General features: G+C 42.2%; 1 protein-coding gene across 6 annotated transcripts; it reads left to right on the top strand.

Moving 5' to 3' along the window:
- Positions 1-500: 500 nt before the first annotated feature.
- Positions 501-24,261, top strand: LOC112252900 (zinc finger protein 318). 6 transcript variants are annotated; one of them, XR_002953909.2, is made up of 12 exons: positions 501-988; positions 8,036-9,034; positions 9,222-10,440; positions 12,432-12,514; positions 12,622-12,721; positions 12,826-13,139; positions 14,989-15,183; positions 15,944-16,043; positions 17,794-17,912; positions 20,650-23,830; positions 23,942-23,978; positions 24,065-24,261. XR_002953909.2 is itself a non-coding variant. In XM_024424592.2 (10 exons), exons 1-10 carry the CDS (start codon positions 713-715, stop codon positions 23,536-23,538), a joined length of 6,294 nt encoding a protein of 2,097 aa, XP_024280360.2. In that variant the 5' UTR covers positions 501-712; the 3' UTR covers positions 23,539-24,261. The 6 variants fall into 6 exon arrangements, 1 of the variants encoding a protein (XP_024280360.2); XR_002953908.2 differs by having other exon boundaries at positions 23,928-23,978; XR_002953907.2 differs by having other exon boundaries at positions 23,942-24,261.
- Positions 24,262-24,845: the final 584 nt, after the last annotated feature.

The following is a 24,845-nucleotide window of genomic DNA, read 5'->3' as shown; positions in this document are numbered from 1 at the left end:
ATGTAAACTTCTGACTCACTGAGATTGTGATGAAATAAATAAATGCTGAAATAAATAATTCTATCTACTATTATTCTGACATTTCACATTCTTAACATACAGTGGTGATCCTAACTGACCTAAAACAAGGAATTTTTACGAGGCTTACATGTCAGGAATTGTGAAACTGAGTTTAAATGTATTTGGCTAAGGCGTATGTAAACTTCCAACTTCAACTGTGTGTGTGTGTGTGTGTGTGTGTGTGTGTGTGTATATATGTATATATATATATATATATATTTCGGGGATTGGGAGGAGGGTCTGTTAATTTACGGGCTGTGGTCGGAATTAGCATGGCTCTTTTATTTTCTTAGTAGTATGGGATTGGGAAGGACTCGGACGATTTAGGTTTTTGTTGTATTTTGTTTAAATCTAACCGTAATCGACCACACACTCCATCACAGTAGGTGGCGGCATGCACCGTTCACGTTAGTTGGCGGACCGCTAATATATGAAAGAAGAAGACAAGGTTTTTCGGTTCAATCAGGCCGGAAATCGTAACACAGTGAGCGCTGTGTTCGTCAAACAAACTGAAATAGCTACATGGTAGTTAGAATGTCATTATCACTAGCTGCAGACATACAGTAAGTAATATAAAACGGCAATGTGTATCAAATCTATTCGGTAGTAAGTGGCTGTAATTGATAGGAAAAGTCCAGTTTAACAGTAAAATATGTATCGTGGACGGCCTCCACCTCGAGGGTATCCGCCGCCGTACGAGGGCCGTGGTCCACCGCCCCGTGGTCTTACGCCTGGCCGGCCGTATCCTCGGCCTCCATTTAGAGAAGAACGGGGCAGGCCCAGACCGCCGTTTGAGGGTTACCATGACGGACCACCTCCAGACCAGTACAGACGTTCTCCACCGCGCAGGAGGTATACTTCAGCTGGTTCAGGAAGTCGCAGAGGACCAGGTGGTGAATACTGGGGCAGCGGCCCTCCCCAAAGAGAAGTAAGTACAATCATTATTTGCATGTTACTGCTACCTGACCAGCCTACCACTAGTTAATTACATTGGTAAACGTAGCTATACATTTTTTTTTGCTTTACTAGGCTAGTTAGCATAACCATTTGATCACTGTTTATTGTTTGCTGAATCAGTTACGTTATCTGGTGTGTATACATTACGTTTTGCAACGGAAACCGTTTATCGTTTAAGAACCAATCGGAAGGTAACTGTGTGGGGTCGACCTTAATTTGTCCAATAGAAACTCATTTTCGTCACAAAACATTTTCCGCTTGGATTAAACGGTTTCTGTTTGAAATAAATCAAGCAACAGACGAAACGTTTTGCAACTGAATCGACATAAGGAATATACTTCTGTGCAGGGGAGGAGACGATGAGTATGACAAGTCTCCTCTAGCCCAGTTAGCAACCATTCATTTTTCCATTAGACAGTTCTGCAAGTCAAAGTACGTTTGGTACTACCCAAATATGGACTTTCACTGAGCAACTTTAATCTTTTACTGCCATCATGCCTGGTGTGTGCTTCCACAAAAAAAATGTTTTTTTACGAGCACCCCAAAAAAAGTATTGTTTTTGACCAAATCTCTTCAGAAAGATTACTATAAAAACATTGTCTACTTAATCTATTTAAATACAGGGGTGAAAGTAAGGAGGTCTGGTACAGTGTCCAGGCAAAATCAATAGTTAGGGTATGCCATACCTGTAAAACCTTAGCCTATCACAATAATGAAAACAATTGCTCATTCATCCCCCCCTTCTCTCCTTTGTAACTATTCCCCAGGTCGTTGCTGTAAATGAGAATGTGTTCTCAGTTAACTTACCTGGTTAAATAAAATACATAAAAACAAATGTCAAGAAAACTGTAGGCTATTACTCCATTATTTATAATTACCGTAAGTGTCAGAGGCAGGAAAAATTTGCAAATGGAAACGGGTGGACAGCCTACGCTCCAAAATGCAATGTGGTTCGACAAGAAAACAGAAATTTTACCAAGGCAGAGATGAATGACTGACACGAGACGCGCACAGACAGCAGTGGAGGCATTCATTCTGGACTACTGACCATCACCAAATGTCATTACATTTTTGATGTTTTGTGTAACAGATGTCTTTTTCCATTCACCACTGTTTGGAGGTTGGAAATATGTTGCTTGTGGATGAACATGCGTGGGTAACCTAGTAAAAGAGCCCTTTTGAAGTGATTGTTTGACAATCAAATGAAAACATGACTGGTTGGGTTTATGCTGATGATGTATTTTGGGAGAGAGGTAAACAGCCTGGAACTCCTGAAACCTATAGCAGTAGCCATTGCATGGATTGATGGAGACAATGCCGTCCTGTCTGATGTTCAGACTCTGCTTGCAGATGTAAGAGAAGAAATCCATATTGCCCTGCCCACTTCACTATTGTTCCAAGCAGAGGAAACTGCAGTTCTGAAATGCATCAAAAAGCATGAAGACTGTTGCCTGAAGCCCATACATGCCGCAGCGTACATGTTGGACCCCAGGTATGCTGGCAAGAGCATCCGGTCGGGTGCAGAGATCAACAAGGCCTATGGTGTCATCTACTGTGTCTCGCCACCTTGGCCTAGATGAGGGCAAGGTTCTTGGCAGTCTGGCGAAGTACACTTCCAAGCAAGGGCTTTGGGATGGAGATGCAATTTGGCAGTCGTGCCAACATATCTCATCAGCCACCTGTTGGAAGTGGACTTTGTGGATCTGAGGCTCTTTCCCCTGTTGCCTCATCATCCTCCAAATTCCACCAACATCAGCCACATCAGAGCGCAACTGGTCCTTGTTTGGGAACACACACCAAAGCACGCAACAGGCTGACCAATACAAGGGTTGAAAAATTGGTGGCTGTCCTAGCAAATTTGAGGCTTTTTGAGCCTGACAATGAGCCATCCTCAACAGGATTTGAGAGTGACAGTGAAGATGAGGTCCAGGGAGAAGACATGGAAGCCTGGGAGGAAGACAACCAAAGCTTTAGTTTCTAGACTATCATTTTACAGATGTATATTGAAAATGTTTTTGGGAGATGGATCATTCAATATTCCCTTTTGTTGTTCAGTTAAATCATCCCATGTGAAGAGTCAACTCATTTCATTAAAGTTCAATTCATAACTAAATAGTTGTTTTTATTTCTATCAGAAGGAATTAATCATAAGTAGACAATTGTAAATAATAAGGTAACAGGTTTATGTTTCTGTCTCCATATGATATGGTAAATATATCCAATGCAAAAATAATCTACTTTTAAATGGTATTAATATTAATTAGCATATTCCTGTTAATTCCCACAAAGTTTCCACCTCTGAAAATTCCCCAAAATGGGGTAAGTCTGTGTCAGAGCTGTGTGTAAGTAGTGTATGCAAACCATTTGGGATTTTCAACACATTAATGTTTCTTAGCCTAACTGCGCAACTTCTTTTTCTATCCTCAACTCTTAGCCAAGAGAGACTGGCACGCATAGTATTTATATCAGCTCTCTGATTACAATGACGAGCAAGACGTGCCACTCTGTTCTTGGCCAGCTGCAGCTTAACTAGGTCTTTCATTGCAGCACTTGACCACACGACTGAACAATAATCACAATAAGACAAAACTAGAGCCTGCAGGACTTGCTTTTTGGAGTGTGGTGTCCAAAAAGCAGAGCCTCTGTTTATTATGGACAATCATTGAATCTACATGTTTTGACAATCTACGGTAAGTCGAGTAATTTAGTCTCCTCAAATTGTTCAGCCACACCATTCATTACCAGATTCAGCTGAGGTCTAGAACTTAGGGAATGATTTGTACCAAATACAAAGCTTTTAGTTTTAGAGATGTTCTGGACCAGTTTATTACTTGCCACCCATTCCAAGACAGAATGCAACTCTTTAAGCATTTCATAGGACTTCATTACAGACAGAAATACTCCTCAGTTTCATCAACTGTCTGGGTGGCTGGTCTCTGACGATCCCGCAGATTAAGAAGCTGTATGTGGAGGTCTTTCTGGTGTGGTTACACATGGTCTGCGCTTGTGAGGCCGATTTGGGCGTACTGACAAATTCTTTAAAATAAGGATGCACGATATATCTGTGAACATATCAGAATCGTCCGATACCGATATTTGCATTTTTAGCTAATATCGGCCGATTCTGATATGTTCACAGATATCGTGCATGTCTATTTCAATGCTCCGATGTGCAAAACCGATGTCAAAGCTGACGTGCATACCTATATAACGTAGGTACATGACTTTAAGATGCCACGTTAAATTTTGCACTACACGTGCAACACAGCATTCCTAAACTAGCCCACAATGTCTGCTGTGTGGATCGACAGTCAACAAGTCGAGCAGTCATTTGAAAGCATAACAAAATTTCAGCGAGACAACTCAAATGTGAAATCTATTATAGCCAAGATAATGGAATTCATTGCCCTTGACAATCAAAGTTCTCTGTCGTGGGTGATGTTAGCTTTCGCCGACTGGTCGAACACCGGTCCACACTACCAAGTGCGCTATTTTTCGTCCTTGTGAGTGGGTATTAGCTAGGTTGCCACTTGTTGTTCGCCTATTGAAATTGAGCTTCAGTTCATGAAAATAAATGGCTAGTCAGCAACTTAACCCTGTTGCCCAAAGCTAATGTTATAAGCAGCCAGCTAGCTTCATCTGGCTAGTGAGGCTTGACCACACTGGGTTATATGTCGTGAAGCTAGCCACAATAAGTATTAGGCACAACAATGAAATTTGCAGTTTGCCTTCAAAATAAAAGTATGTTTTAGACAGTAATACAAATAGTAGAATTATGGCTTACTTTTATTTTGTAGGCTAACCGCAAAGTCCACTATTGTGGAAAATCCTTATTGTGGCTAGCTTCACATAGATGGGTCCGACACCATAAATCAAATAAGAACTGTCTCATATATTAGGGTTATTTTAGATGCTGACACCTAGCTATATACAGTTGAAGTCGGAAGTTTACATGCACTTAGGTTGGAGTCATTAACTCTTTTTTTTTTCAACCACTCCACAAATTTCTTGTTATCAAACAATAGTTGTGGCAAGTCGGTTAGGACATTACTTTGTGCATGACACAAGTAATTTTTCCAACAATTGTTTACAGACAGATTAATTCACTGTGTCACAATTCCAATGGTTCAGAAGTTTACATACACCTAGTTGACTGTGCCTTTAAACAGCCTGGAAAATTCCTGAAAATTATGTAATGGCGTTAGAAGCTTCTGATAGGCTAATTGACATCATTTGAGTCAATTGGAGGTGTACCTGTGGATGTATTCCAAGGCCTACCTTCAAACTCAGTGCCTCTTTGCTTGACATCATGTGGAAATCCAAAGAAATCTACCAAAACCTCAGGAAAAGAATTGTTGACCTCCACAAATCTGGTTCATCCTTGGGAGCAATTTCCAAATGCCTGAAGGCATTCATCTGGACAAACAATAGTACGCAAGTATAAACACCATGGGACCACGTAGTCGTCATACCGCTCAGGAAGGAGTCGCGCTCTGTCTCCTAGAGATGAACGTACTTTGGTTTGAAAAGTGCAAATCAATCCCAGAACAACAGCAAAAGACCTTGTGAAGATGCTGGAGGAAACAGGTACAAAAGTATCTATATCCACAGTAAAACGTGTCCTATATCGACCTAACCTGAAAGGCCGCTCAGCAAGGAAGAAGCCTCTGCTCAAAAACTGCCATAAAAAAGCCAGACTACAATTTGCAACTTCACATGGGGACAAAGATTGTACTTTTTGGAGAAATGTCCTCTGGTCTGATGAAACAAAAATAGAACTGTTTGGCCATAATGACCATTGTTATGTTTGGAGGAAAAGGGGGTGGTTTGCAAGCTGAAGAACACCATCCCAACCATGAAGCATGGGGGTGGCAGCATCATGTTGTGGGGGTGCTTTGCTGAAGGACTGGTGCACTTCACAAACTAGATGGCATCATGAAACAGGAAAATTATGTGGATATATTTAAGCAACATCAAGAGATCAGTCAGGAAGTTAAAGCTTGGTCACAAATTGGTCTTCCAAATGGACAATGAACCCAAGCATACTTCCAAAGTTGTGGCAAAATGGCTTAAGGACAACAAAGTCAAGGTATTGGAGTGGCCATCACAAAGCCCGGACCTCAATCCTATGGAAAATTTGTGGGCAGAACTGAAAAAGCGTGTGCGAGCAAGGAGGCTTACAAACCTGACTCGGTTACACCAGCTCTGTCAGAAGGAATGGGCCAAAATTCACCCAACTTATTGTGGGAAGCTTGTGGAAGGCTACCTGAAATGTTTGACCCAAGTTAAACAATTTAAAGGCAATGCTACCAAATACTAATTAAGTACATGTAAACTTCTGACCCACTGGGAATGTGATGAAAGAAATAAAAGCTGAAATAAATCTCTCTTCTGAAATTTCACATCCTTAAAAAATAAAGAGGTGATACTAACTGACCTTAGATGGAATTTTTACTTGGATTAAATGTCAGGAATTGTGAATAACTGAGTTTAAATGTATTTGGCTAAGGTGTATGTAAACCTCCAACTACAACTGTAGTTAATTTGCTAGCTAACTATAGCTATTGAAACAGATGGTGGTAGTGATATTTGACGTGTTGTTTTGACATGCAAAGACCCAAATGGCTTTCATAGAGATCCTGGTTGAGAATGAAACGACTGAACAAATGAATAACGAAACGGCACAGCAAGTAAGTGAAATAAATAGGTTTTGATTATGTTTTACTGGTAATGGGGACATAAATAAATGCCAACACCAACTTTTTGGTGTGTGTGTAACCTTCAACTAGGCAAGCCAGTTAAGAACAAATTCTTATTTACAATGACGGCCCAGATGACCCCGGGCCAATTGTGAGCCGCACTATGGGACTCCCAATCACGGCCACAGCCTGGATTTGAACCAGGGAATGTGTGTGAACTATTTAACTGTACTGGAATGCTTAAAAGACTGCTAAAATTGAAAATATCCGTCTCGTTTTTTTTTTTGTCAAGGGAAATATCAGATATGGGTATCGGCCAAAAATGTCATATCGGTGTATCACCGTTAAAGCGACGTTAGAGGCGGCTTATGGTAGAGAAATTAACATTAAATTATCTGTTAACAGCTCTGGTGGACATTCCTGTAGCCAGCATGCCAATTGCATGGCCCCTCAACTTGAAACATCTGTGTGTTGTCACAACTGCACCTTTTATTGTCCTTTTAATGTTTCCAGCACAATGTGTAATGATTGTGCCGTTTAATCAGCTTCTTGCTATGCCATACCTGTCAGGTGTATGGAATATCATAGCAAAGGAGAAATGCTTGCTAACAGGGATAAACAAATTTGTGCACAACATTTGAGAAATGAGTTTTTTGTGCATATGGAACATTTCTGGGATCTTTTATTTCAGCTCATGAAACATGGGACCAACACTTTACATGTTGCATTTATATTTTTGTTTAGTATAAATCCAAAGTGGTGTGGCGCAGCCACCTGATTAAAAAGTGCTGTGGCAAATGCTGCCTCGCCACACGTTTTCCGGCGGCCCTGGTTGTAGGTAATGAAATAAATAACCTTTCGGGATACTGTACCAACCTGTGCGTGGCAGTAATGAGTGATTTTATTGGTGCTGAAGAGGTGGATTTGGCACGTGATAAAAAAACAATATAGAGATTATTTACAGACAATTTTTTTTGGTTGCTTATAAATGTTAAACTTTTTTTGGAAAGTATGTATCGGTTGCTCACAAACTCCATATTTTGTGAGTACCGAATGTATTTTGACAATGTTTGCAGAGCTGTCTAATGGGAAATGAATGGTATCTACCTGGGCTAGAGAGAAGACTTGACATTCATTGTCTCCTCTTCTACCCTGATACTGGTTAAATTGTTAGCTGGAACTGGAAGTTAGTCCCGTCCCTTGCACGGGCTCATATTGCCTTTTTTATTGGAGCAATGCATCAATTGCACAAAATGCTGTCTTATCATTTCAAAATCCCAGTGTTATGAAACTGATTACATATCTATTTCTGTCATTAGAGATCTCCATCTCCCCGTGGTGGCATCCCCCCTGACCACAGTCTGGTCATCACTGTGGGCAATGAGTTGACTGGACCACCTGGGGTAGGGCTACCCTCAAGAGACTACCCTCCTTACCTGCCAAAGAGGTCCAGTTATGACGGCCCTGATGACCGTGGCCCCAGGAGGCAGAGTCCCAGCAGGGGGAGAAGCCGTCCTCGTAGCCGCAGCCCGGGATTCGGGGGACGGAGCAAGAGCCGTCCTCGTAGCCGCAGCCCGGGATTCGGGGGACGGAGCAAGAGCCGTCCTCGTAGCCGCAGCCCGGGAATCGGTGGGCGGAGCAAGAGCCGTCCTCGTAGCCGCAGCCCGGGAATCGGGGGGCGGAGCAAGAGCCGTCCTCGTAGCCGCAGCCCGGGAATCGGGGGGCGGAGCAAGAGCCGTCCTCGTAGCCGCAGCCCGGGAATCGGGGGGCGGAGTAAAAGCTGTGTCCGAAGTCGCAGCCCTGCAATGGGGGTACGGCGCAAAAGCCGCGCTCGAAGCCCCAGTCCTGAAATGGGGGGGCGGAGCAAAAGCCGCGTCAGAAGTCGCAGCCCTGAAATGAAGGGACGGAGCAAAAGCCGGGCCCGAAGCCGCAGTCCTGAAATGGGGGGACGAAGCAAAAGCCGGGCCCGAAGCAAAAGCCCTGAAATGGGGGGGCGGAGCAAGAGTCGTGGAAGGAGCAAGAGCCGTCCACCAAGCAGGTCCCGAAGCAGGAGTGGGAGTCATGGCCAGAGCTATGGACGGGCCCGCAGTATGAGCAGAGCAAAGACTGCTGGTCCACGCAGGAGCCGCAGTGTCAGTACTAGCAGCAGTAGCAGGAGCAGCAGGGGAGGTGATAATAACTTAAAGAAGACAAGTGGGTTCAAGGAGCTGGAGTTGGCCCGTCGCCGCAAAGAGATGGAAGACATGCTGAATATTCCCACAAAGTCCATCCTGAAGAGGCGCATGGACTCTGAGACTGACTCCCCGTCATATGTGCAGGTAGTGGACATGTCATTTTCTTACTATGTTAAATTAATTATGTTGCCTATAGCTGTGTATTGTGTTACCCATCTCTATACTCACTCTAACCCTGTCATCCAACAAGGCTTTTTTTTCTTCTTCATCCAAATTACTATTCATGATAAATTTGGTTATCATAGATTATTATTTTGTTTTTGTTTTGCAGAACAGTGATTCTCCAAGAGTTGACCCTGCTGGTGAGGCTGAGGCAGAGCGTCTTCTCTCAGCTATGAAAGGCATGGACCCTATCATGTTGGCCACCATGCTGGGGGAGCTGAGGGATGACCCACACATGGCCCAGAGTAGGCTGGACCACAGTGGGATTGCTGGGATCCTTGACCTGTTGGGAGGTGCACCTGCACCGCAGGAGGAGAAAAGGAAGAGGGTACCAGACATTGACGATGAGGAGAAGTTCCTTTATGGCGATGAAGATGATGTAGAGCGGGGCAGGGCTCCAGCAGAAGCTCCCCGTCAGCACAGTCTGTCAGAGCTCTATGGTGATATTATGAGTGACCCGGCACGCTATGGCACCTCACCGCACCTAGAGGGCCATCCTGGTATTGTAGATCCGAGAAGCTCTCGTCAGCAACAAATGGACATGAGGTATCGGCATCAAAGCAGGTCCTCTGCCATCCCTGACCATAATATCAAGGTTGAAGAGCCTAATGACTACCCACCAGGAACAGGGCCACTGGAAGGGAAGGAGAAGCAAGATGTGGAGGAGTACGAGAAGATCCAGGACCTCCTCAAAACCATTGGGCTGGACCTGGGGGTGACAGAGATAAGCAAGATGGCTGCCAGGACTCAGGAGCGTCTGCATGGAAAGAAGCCCCCTCCGAAAACTCCCTCCCGTCGACCTGGCAACAGGCGGGATCGCCGTGACTCTTCAGGAAGCTCAGACAGGAGCAGTGGCAGGCTTAGGAGCTGCAGTGGGAGCAGCTCTAGCAGTCGTAGCGACAGCCGGAGCCGTAGTAGCAGCCGTGATAACAGCAGGAACCGGAAGAAGTCACCCCTATCTGACAGGCACAGCAACCATGGGAAGACTCGAGGCGGCAGAGAGGTGAGGACTGAGGACAGTAGCTGGGGGCAGAAGGCTTCACAAGCCCCTGAAACTACTCCAGTGCCACCCACCCACCCATCTCTCTCCATGCCTGCCTATGCCCAAGCCCAGGCGCATGGTCTGGTACCACCCAACTATCCACCTCCTGGCTATGGGCAATATGGGAACTGGCCTTACATGCCCCAACAGTGGCCCATGTACCCACCTCCATCTATGGGCATGCCACCTCAATCTCCCATTGAAGATTTTCCGAATGCTCCGCCTTTTGACAGACCATACCTTAAAGTTATCCAGCCAGAGTTGCACCAGGGGGGTGATAGAAAGGGTGAGAATAAACTGATGGCATTGAATAAGTGGATGTTTAATGACTTGTTCATTCCCCATCAATATATACTGTACCAGACAAAAGTTTGGACATACCTACTCATTCCAGGATTTTTCTTAATTTTTACTATATTTCTACATTGTAGAATAATAGTGAAGACATCAAACTATGAATTAACACATATGGAATCATGTAGTAACCAAAAAGTGTTAAACACATTTTTAGATAGCCACCCTTTGTCTTGATGACAGCTTTGCGCTCTTGGTATTCTCTCAACCAGCTTCACCTGGAATGCTTTTCCAATGCTCTTGAAGGAGTAGCCACCCTTTGACTTTAACCTTTATTTAACTAGGCAAGTCAGTTCAGAAGAATTCTTCAAATTCTTCTTATTTATAATGACGGCATACAATGGCCAAACCCGGACGATGCTGGGCCAATTGTGCGCCACCCTATGGGACTCCCAATCATGGCCGGTTGTGATACAGCCTGGATTCGAACCAGGGTGTCTGTAGTGAAGCCTCTAGCACTGAGATGCAGTGCCTTAGTCCGCTGCGCCACTTGATGATTGCCAAGAGTGTGTAATGCTTTCTCTCAACCACTTTCATGAAGAATGCTTTTCCAACAGTCTTGAAGGAGTTCCAACATATGCTGAGCACTTGTTGGCTGCTTTTCCTTCACTCTGCGGTCTAACTCATCCCACACCATCTCAATTGGGTTGAGGTTGGGTGATTGTGGAGGCCAGGTCATATGATGCAGCACTCCGTCACTCTCCTTCTTGGTCAAATAGCCCTTACACAGCCTGTAGGTGTGTTGGGTCATTGTCCAGTTGAAAAACAAAATGATACTCCCACTAAACCAGATGGGATGGTGTATTGCTGCAGAATGCTGTGGTAGCCATGCTGGTTTAGTGTGCCTTGAATTCTAAATAAGCCACTGACAGTGTCACCAGCAAACATCCCCACACCTCCTCCATGCTTCACGGTGGGAACCACACTTGCGGAGCGTGATCATCCGTTGACCTACTCTGTATCTCACAAAGACATGGCGGTTGGAACCAAACATCTCAAATTTGGACTCATCAGACCAAAGGATAGATTTCCACCGGTCTAATGTCCGTTGCTCGTGTTTCTTGGCCCAAGAAAGTCTCTTCTTATTATTGTTGTCCTTTTAGTAGTGGTTTCTTTGCAGCAATAAGACTATAAAGGCCTGATTCACACAGTCTCCTCTGAACAGTTGATGTTGAGGTGTGTCTGTTACTGCATTTATTTGGGCAGCAATTTCTGAGGCTGGTTACTCTAATGAACTTATCCTCTGCAGCAGCCATAACTCTGGGTCTTCCTTTCCTCTGGCGGTCCTCATGAGAGCCAGTTTCATCATAGCTCTTGATGATTTTTGCGACTGCATTTGAAGAAACTTTCAACGTTCTTGTAATTTTCCGGTTTGACTGACTTTCATGTCTTAAAGTAATGATGGACCGTTGTTCCGCTGCTTATTTGAGCTGTTCTTGCCATAATATGGATTTGGGTTTTTTACCAAATAGGGCTATCTTCTGTATAACACCCCTACCGTGTCACAATACAACTGATTGGCTCAAACGCATTAAGAAGGAAAGAAATTTCACAAATGAACTTTTAACAAGGCACACCTGTTAATTGATCTGGATTCCAGGTGACTACCTCATGAAGCTGGTCGAGAGATTTCCAAGAGTGCAAAGCTGTCAAGGCCATGGTGGCAACTTTGAAGGATCTTAAATATAAAATATATTTGGATTTGTTTAACACTTTCTTGGTTACTACGTGATTCCATATGTGTTATTTCATAGTTTTGATGTCTTCACTATTATTCTACATTGTAGAAAATAGTAAAATTAAGAGAATCCCTGGAATGAGTAGGTATGTCTAAACCTTTGACTGGTAGAGTATATATATTTTTTGATCAATGAAACTGCAGCACATAACTCCTGTCTAATTTTGTACATTTTTCCTGTATAGCATCATCCAATATGGCCCCTCAAGATAATGGCAAGGACAGGAGGGTTTTAGAGGAGCGAAATAATGAAAGCCAAAAACAAAAGGTGGTGTATTCAGCTATCCACTTCAATTCAAATGCCATTTGACACTGTTTTGGCTGGTTTTGTTTTCTTTCCATACACTCGTTCTCTAATGATTCTCCATTCTGTAGGTTCTTGAAGAACGGGAAAAACTGAGACGAGACAGAGAGATCCGCATGAAAAAGAAGGATTATCTCATGAAGGAACTAGAGCGATTGAGGAAACAGCAAGGTACTTCAATCATCTCATTTCTTTCCTATATTTCTTTGTAATTTTAAGTCATAAATGTTCATTAGGTTTTGTACAGTTGGATAAAAATTGTATTGTCTTGGTAGGGGAGCTTCTGCGCAAAAAGCGGCGTGAAAAGGATGGCCATAAGGACCCGTTACTGTCTGAGATCAGTCGGCTGCAGGAAGAGGTCATGACTCAGATTGCTGAGCTCCGCAAAGAGCACGAGGTAGCAGAGAAGAAACGATCCGAGCTTGACAAGGTGGCTCTCATTCTCGGTCTACAACCAAATGACAAGCCCCGGCGAGAGGGTAGGGGTTCTGCGGACCTTGAGCAGCCAACACACCCTCCAGAGAAAGAGAAGAAAAAGGAGCGTGCTCACATCCGAGAGAGATCACCTGTGGCCCATGCCTCTGCTAAGGTAGAATTCCGTAAGCTGCTCCAGGCACAAGCCAGAGAGCTGAAGTACTGGTAGAACCTTAAAACCTTCATTGCTGCAGAAACATTTTTTTTTTGCTGAAATTGACATGTAGCCTTCGCTTTATTTTAGAATATCAGTCTAAATGACTTCTTGAATAACTATTCATAAGGGCTGGTTTGGATGCAAATGTCTACTTGCCCTTGTCTGATCCATTAAATACCAGTAAGCAGTATTTACTTTGAATACCTGGCATTTAGCCTTCTGCTTATACATCAGATATGGGGTTAATCAATGTTGGTGCAACTACTCAGTCTAACCTGGACATTCCGTGTGCTCTGTCATATGTTGGTGTTGCCCAAGAGGCAGAGTTGGATCACGATCTTGATTGAAAAGTTCCCTCTTTGTATGCCAATGTCTGACCCAACTGATCTCATAACTGGTCTGCAAATACATGCATGTTTACAAATGAATGTGTTTTATACCTGCAACATAGGTGGAACCTGTTCACTTTCATATGGCCAACAGTTGTGATTAAGCTTAAGCTCTTCCTACATTTTACAATATTTTTTGGAGCTCACTGTATTTGTTTATGAAAGACCACAACCATCACAAACTTTTTCTCTGAAATAGTTTCTGGAGATGCCAAACTCAGTAAGATGTTTGCATTAGAAGCTTGGATATAGGGTATTTACATTCATAAATTGAAAGGCGACCATCCTTTTCCCCTGTTTGTAATTTAACTGTCATTTAATCGAAAGCATTTTTCGCTATCAACATGTAGCTAGAAGATCAGAGATTAGTTGGGATGAATACTTTGCATACAGAGAGGGATCCTAATTATGTGGCCTGTTTTAATCCTTTTCAAGTGGCTCTAATTCTTTCAAATTTGTGTTTTAAAAAGAGAATGTTAATAGGGTGGTCACTCATCTCTAATTTCTCATTCAAAAAACGTAATCATAAGGTATTCAATTTAAATCATTTAAGTTATTAAATATGGAAACTGTATTGTTTGAAGACAAGAATACACCAAAATGTAACATTTTATCTTTACAGTAGAGCGGCTTGGCATCTTAAAAGTCAAATGGATTTTAATGGCGGGGGTGCATACACTTGTAGGAATTCAAATATGACGTCATGGTTTTACCACTAATTCCATGGAGTTTTTAAACTACTGCGCGCAACATGGTTCAGTGCCCCAATAAATCAGCACAATATACTTTCCCCGATTTTTCAAATTGCCTGCGTCATGGCGTTTAACTTGGATCATGTATACTGGGCTTATGACGATACAAAGAAGAGTAACGGAGAGCAACGTACAATACGGCAAACTTGGTAAACAAGGCATGTGTTGTAAGTGCGTGGGTGCCGCAATCTTTATGACCTCTGCTATTGGAAACTCGACTGAATTTTAGCTGTTTGGTTGAGAGGAGTGAATCTCTTTAAATATCATACTTGATGTTTTTCCACTCTACACTCATGGTCTGTGAACAGCACTCATTGAGTCCATTTCTCTCGACTGCTTTGCTCTGCTCACAAATCAGACCTTAATTTGATTTTTGACCATTAATTGGTGGAGATTAGCGTACAAGGCTACGACGATATGGGTCCTATATTAGCCTTAAACAGGATTCTCTGATAACTCACGAGTAACTCCCTCAAGGCTGGAACACAGATCGCCTATGTTGCCAAGGTAAGAGATTTTGAAAACTTCAGTGTTTGGGGATCATCGTAAAATTCTCTTTATCGAACATCTGTTTTAATTTTTAACACTCAAATGTATTTTTTTGTCTGCTTCCTCCAGGCCTATTTCGCTCTTTTGCTGACTTGTGTAACTTCTGTTCTTCATTAGGCAGCATTGTCGTCCTCAAGAGCCTCTCCTGAAAAAATGAAGAAGAAAGCCCCCGCCAGTACCCAGCCTCCTGAGACTCCAGCAGACCTGTTTGAACACTATGACGCTGGGAACCACTGGTGCAAAAGCTGCAATGTCACCTGTGGTTCCATGTTTGATTTTTTCACGCACTTGCACAGCAAATCGCACCGAAAGGTTTGTGTACTATTTGTAGAATGTCCCAATAAGACTCCAGCTTCAGCAGTTCCGTGCTCAGGAGTTCTGCTGTGGAACCAGTCACATATCATACAGAGAACAGCCAAACTATCCTTGCTAAGCCACGCAGTAAACAAACACTGAGCTAGCTACAGTGTTGCTGAATGTAGTCTTATTAATATATTTTGCAAGTGTTTAGGAAGCTGTGCTGTACTTGCGCTCCAGCCATGCTGGTAACTGCAAGATAAACAATTAGATTGCATGGCCAGAACTACTGCTTTATAATACATTATTAGCTAGCATTGTGTGACTGGTTTGGTGATGGTATGATAGATAGCTAGTCAAGTTTACATTTTAACTTTAAATTTTATATTGCTTTCTGATAAACACTCAGATGGACTCATCTCTTTACAGGCCTTGTTAACAATGAAGTCAGCTAGCTAGCTAGCTAGTTAGCTACCTTGAAAAGGAATGCAGCAGACTCCTGATTATGATGCTGAAAGCCTATTGGCTGTTCTCGGCAAGGATCTCTTGAGCACAGAGCTGAGGGGCTGATCGGCTGGAGCTGTGCCCTTCTTGGATATTCGATCATACTCAGTGAATTGAAGAGCTTTTGTTTACTATCATGAGTGCTGTCTCCTGTTCCTGTTTTTTGTCCCCCATCACTGGCCTGATTTCCTTTTACCTTTTCATTTGAACTGTTCAGTCCCTTGTATTTTTACAGCAGATTGGTTATGCTTTTTTGTTTGCCACTTTGCAGACTCAGGATCCTTACAATCGACCGTGGGCGTCAAGTTCCTCCAACAATGACAAGAATAAGATTCACTCTTCAGGAGAGAAAATGACTAAACCTGCTAAAGGTACAAACTTAAATCTTTTATTTTTCCCTTTTTCTAAATATTTATTATGTACTGTTAAATGTTGTTTGCAATCTTTTACTGCCACAGTTTGCAGACACTGAGTTCAAAAGGTGCATAAGAAATAAGCATTGATTTCTAAATGCAATGTAAAGGGGATCCTATTTTGGGCAACCTTTATAGTCAAGTACCAATGTCGACAGTGGGTATCATAAGTATTCACCTCCTTGGATTGCTTTACATTTTGTACTACACAGTGGAATTGAAATGGATTTGTCAACATTTTGTGAACGATCTTCAAAAAAATTACATTTGTCAATGTCCAAATAATTATATATTTTAAATGTATGAAAAGTTAAACTCTAATATACCTTGATTGGATAAGTATTCGCCTTGAGTCAATACATGTTAGAAACACCTTTAGCAGGGATTACAGCTGTCAGTCTTCTTGGGTACGTCTTTATTAAAAGCTTTGCATACCCGGATTGTGCATTATTCGCCCATTTATTCTTTTCAAAATTCTTCAAGCTCTGTTAGTGTTGGGGATCATAGCTGTACCGCAATTTAAGTCTTGCCATACATTTTAAAGCATATTTAAGTCAACTAACTTGGCCTCTCAGGAACATTCACTGTCCTCTTAGTAAGTGACTCCAGTGTAGATTTGGCCTTTTGTTGTAGGTTATTGTCCCGTTGAAAGGTGATTCCTCCCCCAGTGTCTGGTGTAAAGCAGCCTGAAGCAGATTTTCCTCTAGGATTTTGCCTGTGCTTAGCACCATCCCATTTATTTTTATCTGGAAAAACTCCCCATCTTTGCTGATGTCAAGCATACCCATACCATGATGCAGCCATCAACATTCTTGAAAATAACCAGGCCGTTACTCAGTGACGTGTTGGATTTAGCCAAAACATAACGTTTTGCATTTAGGCCAAAAAGTGTATTCCTTTGCTGTGTTTTCTTGCACTATAACTATATAGTGCCTTGTTGCATACATGATGCATGTTTTGGAATACTTTTATTCTGTATATTTATATTGTTCTTTTCACTCTGTCATTTAGGTCATTATTGTGGAGTCACTACAATGTTGTTGATCCGTCCTCTGTTTTCTCCCATCACAGCCATTGAACTCTCTGTAGCTGTTTTAAAATCACCCGTGGTTTCTTGGTGACATCCCTGAGCAGTTTCCTTCCTGTCCTGCAGCCCAATTCAGGATGATGACTATCTTTGTTGTGTCTGGGTGGTTTAGTACATCATCCACAGTATAATTATTAAAGAGATATTCAAAGTCTGATTTGTTATTATTACCCATCTACCAATCACTGCCCTTTATGAGGCTTTTGAAAAGCTCCCTGGTCTTTGTAGTTAAATCTGTGCTTGAAATTAAATTCTTGACTGAGGGAACTTAGATTTTTTTAAAATATATATAATTTGTAAATATTTGTAGAATTTTCTTTCCACTTTGACGTTAAGGAGTATTTTGTCTGGATCAATTACAAAAAAAATCACAATTAAATCTGTTTCATTCCCACTTTGTAATGTCATTTATTTTGAAAAATTCCATGGGGTTGAGTACTTATGATATCCACTATGTATACAAATTTTGATATGTGAATATGTATGCTTACAGAATAGACCTAAATGTAGTAATCTACTTTTACAAAAAGTTTTCCATGGAGAGCATAGTAAAGGTACAAATCTGTGATTGTTCCCGGGCCATTAGGTGTTTTTAAAAATGTCTCTTTTTTTCACTCATAGGATCTGAGTTTTTGGTGCCAGTGAGGGGATATTATTGCCAGCTTTGCGAGGAGTTTTGCGGGGATGCAATTTGCGCTGAAGATCATGCCACGAGTCAACCTCACAATGAGAAATACAAGGTAGGCCATTTCTAGTTGGGAGTAGGGCATTATTTCACCGTGAGGTACATTTCATCTGAAATTCGGCACTCTGGTTTGGACTCCTGGAGCTTTTGGGAAAATTCTACAAAATGTTTTGTAGAATTCTTAAAATAAATGTTTCAGGGTACGATTTGCAAGACTCACATTTAACATGATGTTAGCAAGCTAGCTTGTTTACAACGGGTAAAAAGTTCCACGCAACTTGTGCTGCTGCGTCACATTACCTGGTACTCTGGTCCTGAATCTTGGACCTGCTACTCAGGTCCAGGATTAATTTCAGCCAAGGTTCTTTTGTGTTTCAAACATACTTTATAGCGCAGATCAGGGTACCAAACGCTCCAGGATCCTGATCAAAAGTGACCTAAGGCTTTGTTTGGGAAATGCTTTTGTCATTTCCTCAAGTTACGTCTTGAACAGTAGAGGTTGACCGATTTTATGATTTTTTCAACGCCGATACCGATTATTGGAGGACCCCAAAAAAAAAACCCCCCGGTACCGATTAATCGGCCTGCTTTTTCCCATTTTATTTTTTATATGTATTTGTAAGAATGACAATTACAACAATAGTGAATTACCACTTTTTAATTAAAAAAATATATAATGCATAAAATCAATTTAGTCTCAAACAATGAAACATGTTCAATTTGGTTTAAATAATGCAAAAGCGCAGTATTGGAGAAGAAAGTAAAAGTGCAATATGTGCCATGTAAAAAAGCTAACGTTTAAGTTCCTTGCTCAGAACATGAGAACATATGAAAACTGGTGGTTCAATATTCCCAGTTCTTCAATATTCCCAGTTAAGAAGTTTTAGGTTTTAGTTATTATAGGAATTATATAACTATTTCATTCTATACCATTTGTAGTTCATATACCTGATTTTTGGAAGTTCTTATAGGCACTATAGTATTGCCAGCCTCATCTCGGAGTTGATAGGCTTGAAGTCATAAACAGCCCTGTGCTTCAAGCATTGCGAAGAGCTGCTGGCAAACGCAGGAAAGTGCTGTTTGAAGGAATTCTTACGAGCCTGCTGCTGCCTACCACCGCTCGGTCAGACTGCTCTATCAAATATCAAATCATAGACCTAATTATAATATAATAAACACACAGAAATATGAGCCTTAGGTCATTAATATGGTAAAATCTGGAAACTATCATTTTGAAAACAAAACATTTATTCTTTCAGTGAAATACGGAACTGTTCCGTAATTTATAGAATGGGCCATAAGTCTAAATATTGCTGTTACATTGCACAACCTTCATTGTTATGTCATAATTATGTAAAATTCAGGCAAATTAATTACGGTCTTTGTTCGGAAGAAATGGTCTTCACACAGTTTGCAACGAGCCAAGCGACCCAAACTGCTGCATATACCCTGACTCTGCTTGCACCGAACGCAAGAGAAGTGACACAATTTCCCTAGTTAATATTCCCTGCTAAAATTAATTTATTTTGACTAAATATGCAGGTTTTTTTTTTTTATACACTTCTGTGTATTGATTTTAAGAAAGGCATTGATGTTTATGGTTCGGTACATTGGTGCAACGATGATGGATTTGTTTTTTATAAGATAAGTGTAATGCTAGCTAGCAACTTAGCTTGGCTCCTTGCTGCACTCGCGTAACAGGTGGTCTGCCTGCAACAGTCTCCTCGTGGATTGCAATGTAATCCCGATTCCCGATTGATATGAAATATTGAATTTGACCCTAATTAATCGGCCAGGCCATGCCGAACACTACTACTGAATTTATTTATTTGTGCGCACAGTAGTCTTTTATTCTCTGCTTTACTATGATCAAATGGTATCGGAAATATGACATTAGCCTTACAAACCGCATAGTATATCATTACAGCAGTTGCTTGTATATACCGGTATGTTGGCTACTAATACATCGAACTTGCTAGTACATTAACTATCTAAAGAACTACCCACGTTTATTGACTTGATTATTTACGTCATTCTTAGCTAAGTGGTATAGTCGTTCAGCGTTTGCAATGGACATTGTTAATGAAGTCATAAGAAGTCTAGCTAGTAATTTGTTAGTTATTCTAACAAGGTAGCAAGATGTTGCATAGCAGCATCAACTTCCGGTAGACAGGTGAAGCGTTAGTAAGGGTACTGTTAGTTTACAGTATACTAAAATGAACATGTAGTATATACTCATTAAGTATGTAGTATACAGTATGTTACTATAGGTGTTCAAACACAGCTATAAATTACAAAATTACACCTAAATTACAAAATTATATATATATATTTCCTCATCTGCAAACCAAGTTTTGTTTGTTCACCTAGCCACTGTCACAAACCGTTAACTTAAGCATTTTCTAACCCCCCCCCACCGCAAAAACTATATTAGCATGTTTAAATATCATGTCCAAGTCATCCCAAAGTCTCCAGATTGTGTTGTCAATGACTTGATTTGAAGTTATAAGAGAATTTGGACACTACCTTTAAAACATGCTAAATAATATTGGGTACATTGGCTCACAATAGTTTTTGGTTAGAAAATGATAATGTTAGTGTTTGGTGTCAATGGCTAGGTAAACAAACTCAATTTGTATATTGCAGTCTCTTTGTCCATAAACTGCTTACAAGGTAAGGAAACAAACATGTTTTTGTAATTTGGGTAGACTGTTCCCTTGAAGTCAAATTTTGGGACAGCTTGTTTACATTTCACTCTAATGACTTGAATATTTCTTTGGTTCTTCTGCCAGAAACGAATGTATGAGTATCCGCTCTACGAACAGAGAAGGAACCTGGATCGTCAAGCTGGACTCACGTTGGAAGTTAGTGACAAAAAGCACTCTGAGCTTAAACGTAAACACGAAGAGGAAGAGTCCAAAAAGAGCAAAGAGAAGGAGGAAGGGAAACCTAAACGCAGCAAAAAGGAGGAGGAGAAGTCCAAACACAAAAGGGAGGATGATGTGGAGAGGGTCAAGTACAGCAAAAATGAGGAAGAAGAGAGGTATTTGTACCGCAAGAGAGAGGAGGAGGAGCGGTACAAACATGGTAAGGAGGGAGGAGAGCGGCCCAAGTACAGTAAGAAGGAGGACGACGAGAGATACAAGCATGGCAATGAGGAGGAGCGGTTCAAAAATCGCAGGGAAGAGGAGGAGTGGTTCAAAAATCGCAGGGAAGAGGAAGAGAGGCTCAAAAACCGTAGAGAGGATGAAGACAGGCCTAGGTTTAGCAGGGTAGAGGAGAGACCCAAGTTTAATTGGAGGGATAATGAGCAGGAGGAAGAGGAAGACCGGTCCAGATATGGGAAGTGGAAGGAGCCCAATCCCAAATGTAGCAAGAAAGAGGAGGAGAGGTATAGATCAGAGAGGGAGGAAGGGAAACCTAAGAATGAAAAGGAGGAAAGACGATCAAGAAAAGAGAAGGGTGGGTGTCAAAGGGAGGAGACGTCAGGATCTAGAAAGCAGTCTGAGCCTGAGAAACCCAGTGACCCTCCCAAAGTGTTCTGTGGTCCTAATCCAGCATTGAGAGCAAAGCTGCGCAAGAAAAGTGAGGAAACAGCCAAAGTGGAGCCAAAGGCTCCATCTGCCTTCGGTAAGTTCAGTTGGAAAAAAAAACTAGAAAATGAGCTTGCGAAGGAGGCTGAGAGAGTGGCTGTTGAGTTTCTGAAGGAAGATGAGGAGGTTGAAGAGGATGACGACCCAGATGCATTTTCAAAGTCTTTGGCCGCAGCCAAGAGCATTGCTATCAAACTGTCAGGGAAGACAGTCATCTCCCCAACTAGCGCATGGGTACCCTTCAACTCTGGGAAAATACGCCCAAACCTTCCTGCTCCTTCCACAGTCCTGAGAAAACCCTCTGGACTTGGGCCCTGGGTATATGCTAAACCGGCCCCTCTCAACACCTTTCTCTCTATCAGACCACCCGGTGACGGTGACAGTGACGTGACACCTCTGCCTGTCATACAGAACCAGCCTAAAAATGACCCAGTACTGGCAGCAGACATAATTTCCAAAGCTTTCTGTGGTGAGGAAGTGGATTTGAAGAAGTCAGCAGAGGGCACTGGGAAGCCAGGTCCCACTTCACCAGACGAAAAGAGAGCTTCCACAGCAGAGTCTTTTAGTCAAGCCTCCACATCTACTCCTTCAGCAGTGATGCCCGAGTTCAAGACTCCCCTGCCTCCCCTGACCATGATGACCATGAAGTTTGATGTATCTGCACCAGGAGTCCCTGAGAGTGAGCAGAATGTTCCTGTGATGGTCACACCCCCTCCTTTCATGCAGAGACCCCCAAGTGAGGTGATGAACAAATCAGAAAAACCAAAGTCTAATCTAGCTGCCGCAAAAGCCCAAGATTTATTTGACATATTCTATAGCAACATTACCACAGCCAGTACCACATCCATCACCAGCACAGCCACTAAAGCAGTTGTAGACTCCAAAGGTGAAACAAATGACTCAAAGAACAGCGAAGCCTTGGCGACTACGGCCTCACAAATGGAGCAAACCCAACCCGAGCTAGCAGCTCTTGAGAACAGTAACACCATTGAAACTGAAACTCAGGAGTCAGAGACTGAGAGTGGGTTTGACCCACAGGCCACTAAAGCAGTCGTAGAGTCCAAAGCTGCCCTGAATGACTCAAATAACAGCGAAGCCTTGGAAGCTACGGCCCCACAAACAGAGCAAACCCAACCCGAGCTCCCAGATCTTGACAACCGTAACGCGGTTGAAACCGACACTCAGGAGTCAATGGAGACTGAGAGTGGGTTTGACCCGCAGGCCACTAAGGCAGTTGTAGAGTCCAAAGCTGCCCTGAATGACTCAAATAACAGCGAAGCCTTGGAAGCTACGGCCCCACAAACAGAGCAAACCCAACCCGAGCTCCCAGATCTTGACAACCGTAACGCGGTTGAAACCGACACTCAGGAGTCAATGGAGACTGAGAGTGGGTTTGACCCGCAGGCCACTAAGGCAGTTGTAGAGTCCAAAGCTGCCCTGAATGACTCAAATAACAGCGAAGCCTTGGAAGCTACGGCCCCACAAACAGAGCAAACCCAACCCGAGCTCCCAGATCTTGACAACCGTAACGCGGTTGAAACCGACACTCAGGAGTCAATGGAGACTGAGAGTGGGTTTGACCCGCAGGCCACTAAGGCAGTTGTAGAGTCCAAAGCTGCCCTGAATGACTCAAATAACAGCGAAGCCTTGGAAGCTACGGCCCCACAAACAGAGCAAACCCAACCCGAGCTCCCAGATCTTGACAACCGTAACGCGGTTGAAACCGACACTCAGGAGTCAATGGAGACTGAGAGTGGGTTTGACCCGCAGGCCACTAAGGCAGTTGTAGAGTCCAAAGCTGCCCTGAATGACTCAAATAACAGCGAAGCCTTGGAAGCTACGGCCCCACAAACAGAGCAAACCCAACCAGAGTTCACAGCTCTTGACAACAGTAACACCATTGAAACCAACACTCAGGAGTCAATGGAGACTGAGAGTGGGTCTGACCCGCAGCCCAAGGAAGAGACTCCTGAGGATGCCCCCGTACAACTGGATAACCCATCAGATTCTCTTGGTATCTCAACAGAGACCCTGGATCTCCCAACAGAAGTGCTGGGCTTAGACCTCTTTGATTTTAATCTTGAGTAACAGACTCCACTAGACAGCAGGCCGTTGGACATTTGTGTTTTTAGGTAGTTGATGGGATTAGACGGGAACAAGTAGCAACCCACACAAATACTGCTGATTCGGAAACTAAGCCCTGTTAACTTGATGGCCCTAGCAGGCAGCTCGAATTTGAATGGAGTGAAACTTCCACTAAAAGACTTGACTTTCATATTAAGTGATGAATCTTCAGAACTTTAGAAGCTTGTTCTGCAAGCCTTTTGTCTTGAGAATTTTACTTCTTCGTTCAGCAAAACCTTTCTTTACTTCTTAAAAGGTAATGTACTGTACCATGCTTATTGATTACTATGGTTTTTGGTATATCCACCTTCAGACTCTTAAGAAATGTTCTTTTCTCTTTAAATGATTGAAAGGTATTTTAATACAGGAACAAGAACTCACGTTTAAGAAGAAAACAGAATTTGGTAAGGTAGTGCAGCATGGACCAAAAGATATCCGAACATGGCTTTCTTTGACAATTACACCATGTAATATCTGTCACTCTTTACAGCACCCTCCAGAAAAGAAGATGTGGATATAGATACTCATGAACATAACCTTGGAATTGTTGATCTTTAAAAAAAAACTCATTTGTTCACTGACTTTACTATGCTCAATGTTATTCTGTGTTAGTAAAAAAAAAAAAAAAGGGTTGTCCTTTATCTGTTGTTGCTAAAGTAGAGTTCAAATAAATTTCAGTGACCACAACATTTTCTCTGTTATTTCTCAGACCTTGTAATCAGACATTGGAAACATAAAACATCATTATGGTATGCCCAGGGTTGGGTAGATTACTTTCAGTTACTAGTTTCCTGTCCCAAATCGTAATCAGTAATGTAACTTGATTACATTGTTACTTTTAGATTACTTTCCCCTTAAGAGTCAATAGAAGACAACAAAAATGTATGCTACCAATTGAATGACATCTATTGAAGCATCAATCAATGTTCAAGTTTACATAGTTGGCCATATATGGATGTCAAATTTTTCTTTATGGGTTGGTTATGTAGGCTTCTTCTAACCCATTGCTTTCTACTACATATAATAAATCATCTTAACATTAAAAGCCAACATCTATCAGAATTTCTGGCATTCCAATAAATGTTATACCCCTTGATCTTAAAGAATAGGACTTGGAAATATGGATGTATAGATTAGCCAAATTGTTTTACCTGAGCATAACCTCCAAACTAAGGACTTATTAGCCAGCCCTACTCTGTTTATGATTTTGTTGTCATGGAGGACTGATTGGGCTCATTGATTCGAGTTGAAAAATAAATGCTGCGCTCATG

Source organism: Oncorhynchus tshawytscha, linkage group LG06 (assembly GCF_018296145.1).
Source record: "Oncorhynchus tshawytscha isolate Ot180627B linkage group LG06, Otsh_v2.0, whole genome shotgun sequence".
Taxonomy (NCBI): domain Eukaryota; kingdom Metazoa; phylum Chordata; class Actinopteri; order Salmoniformes; family Salmonidae; genus Oncorhynchus; species Oncorhynchus tshawytscha.
This window is presented reverse-complemented; position numbering and strand designations above follow the sequence as displayed.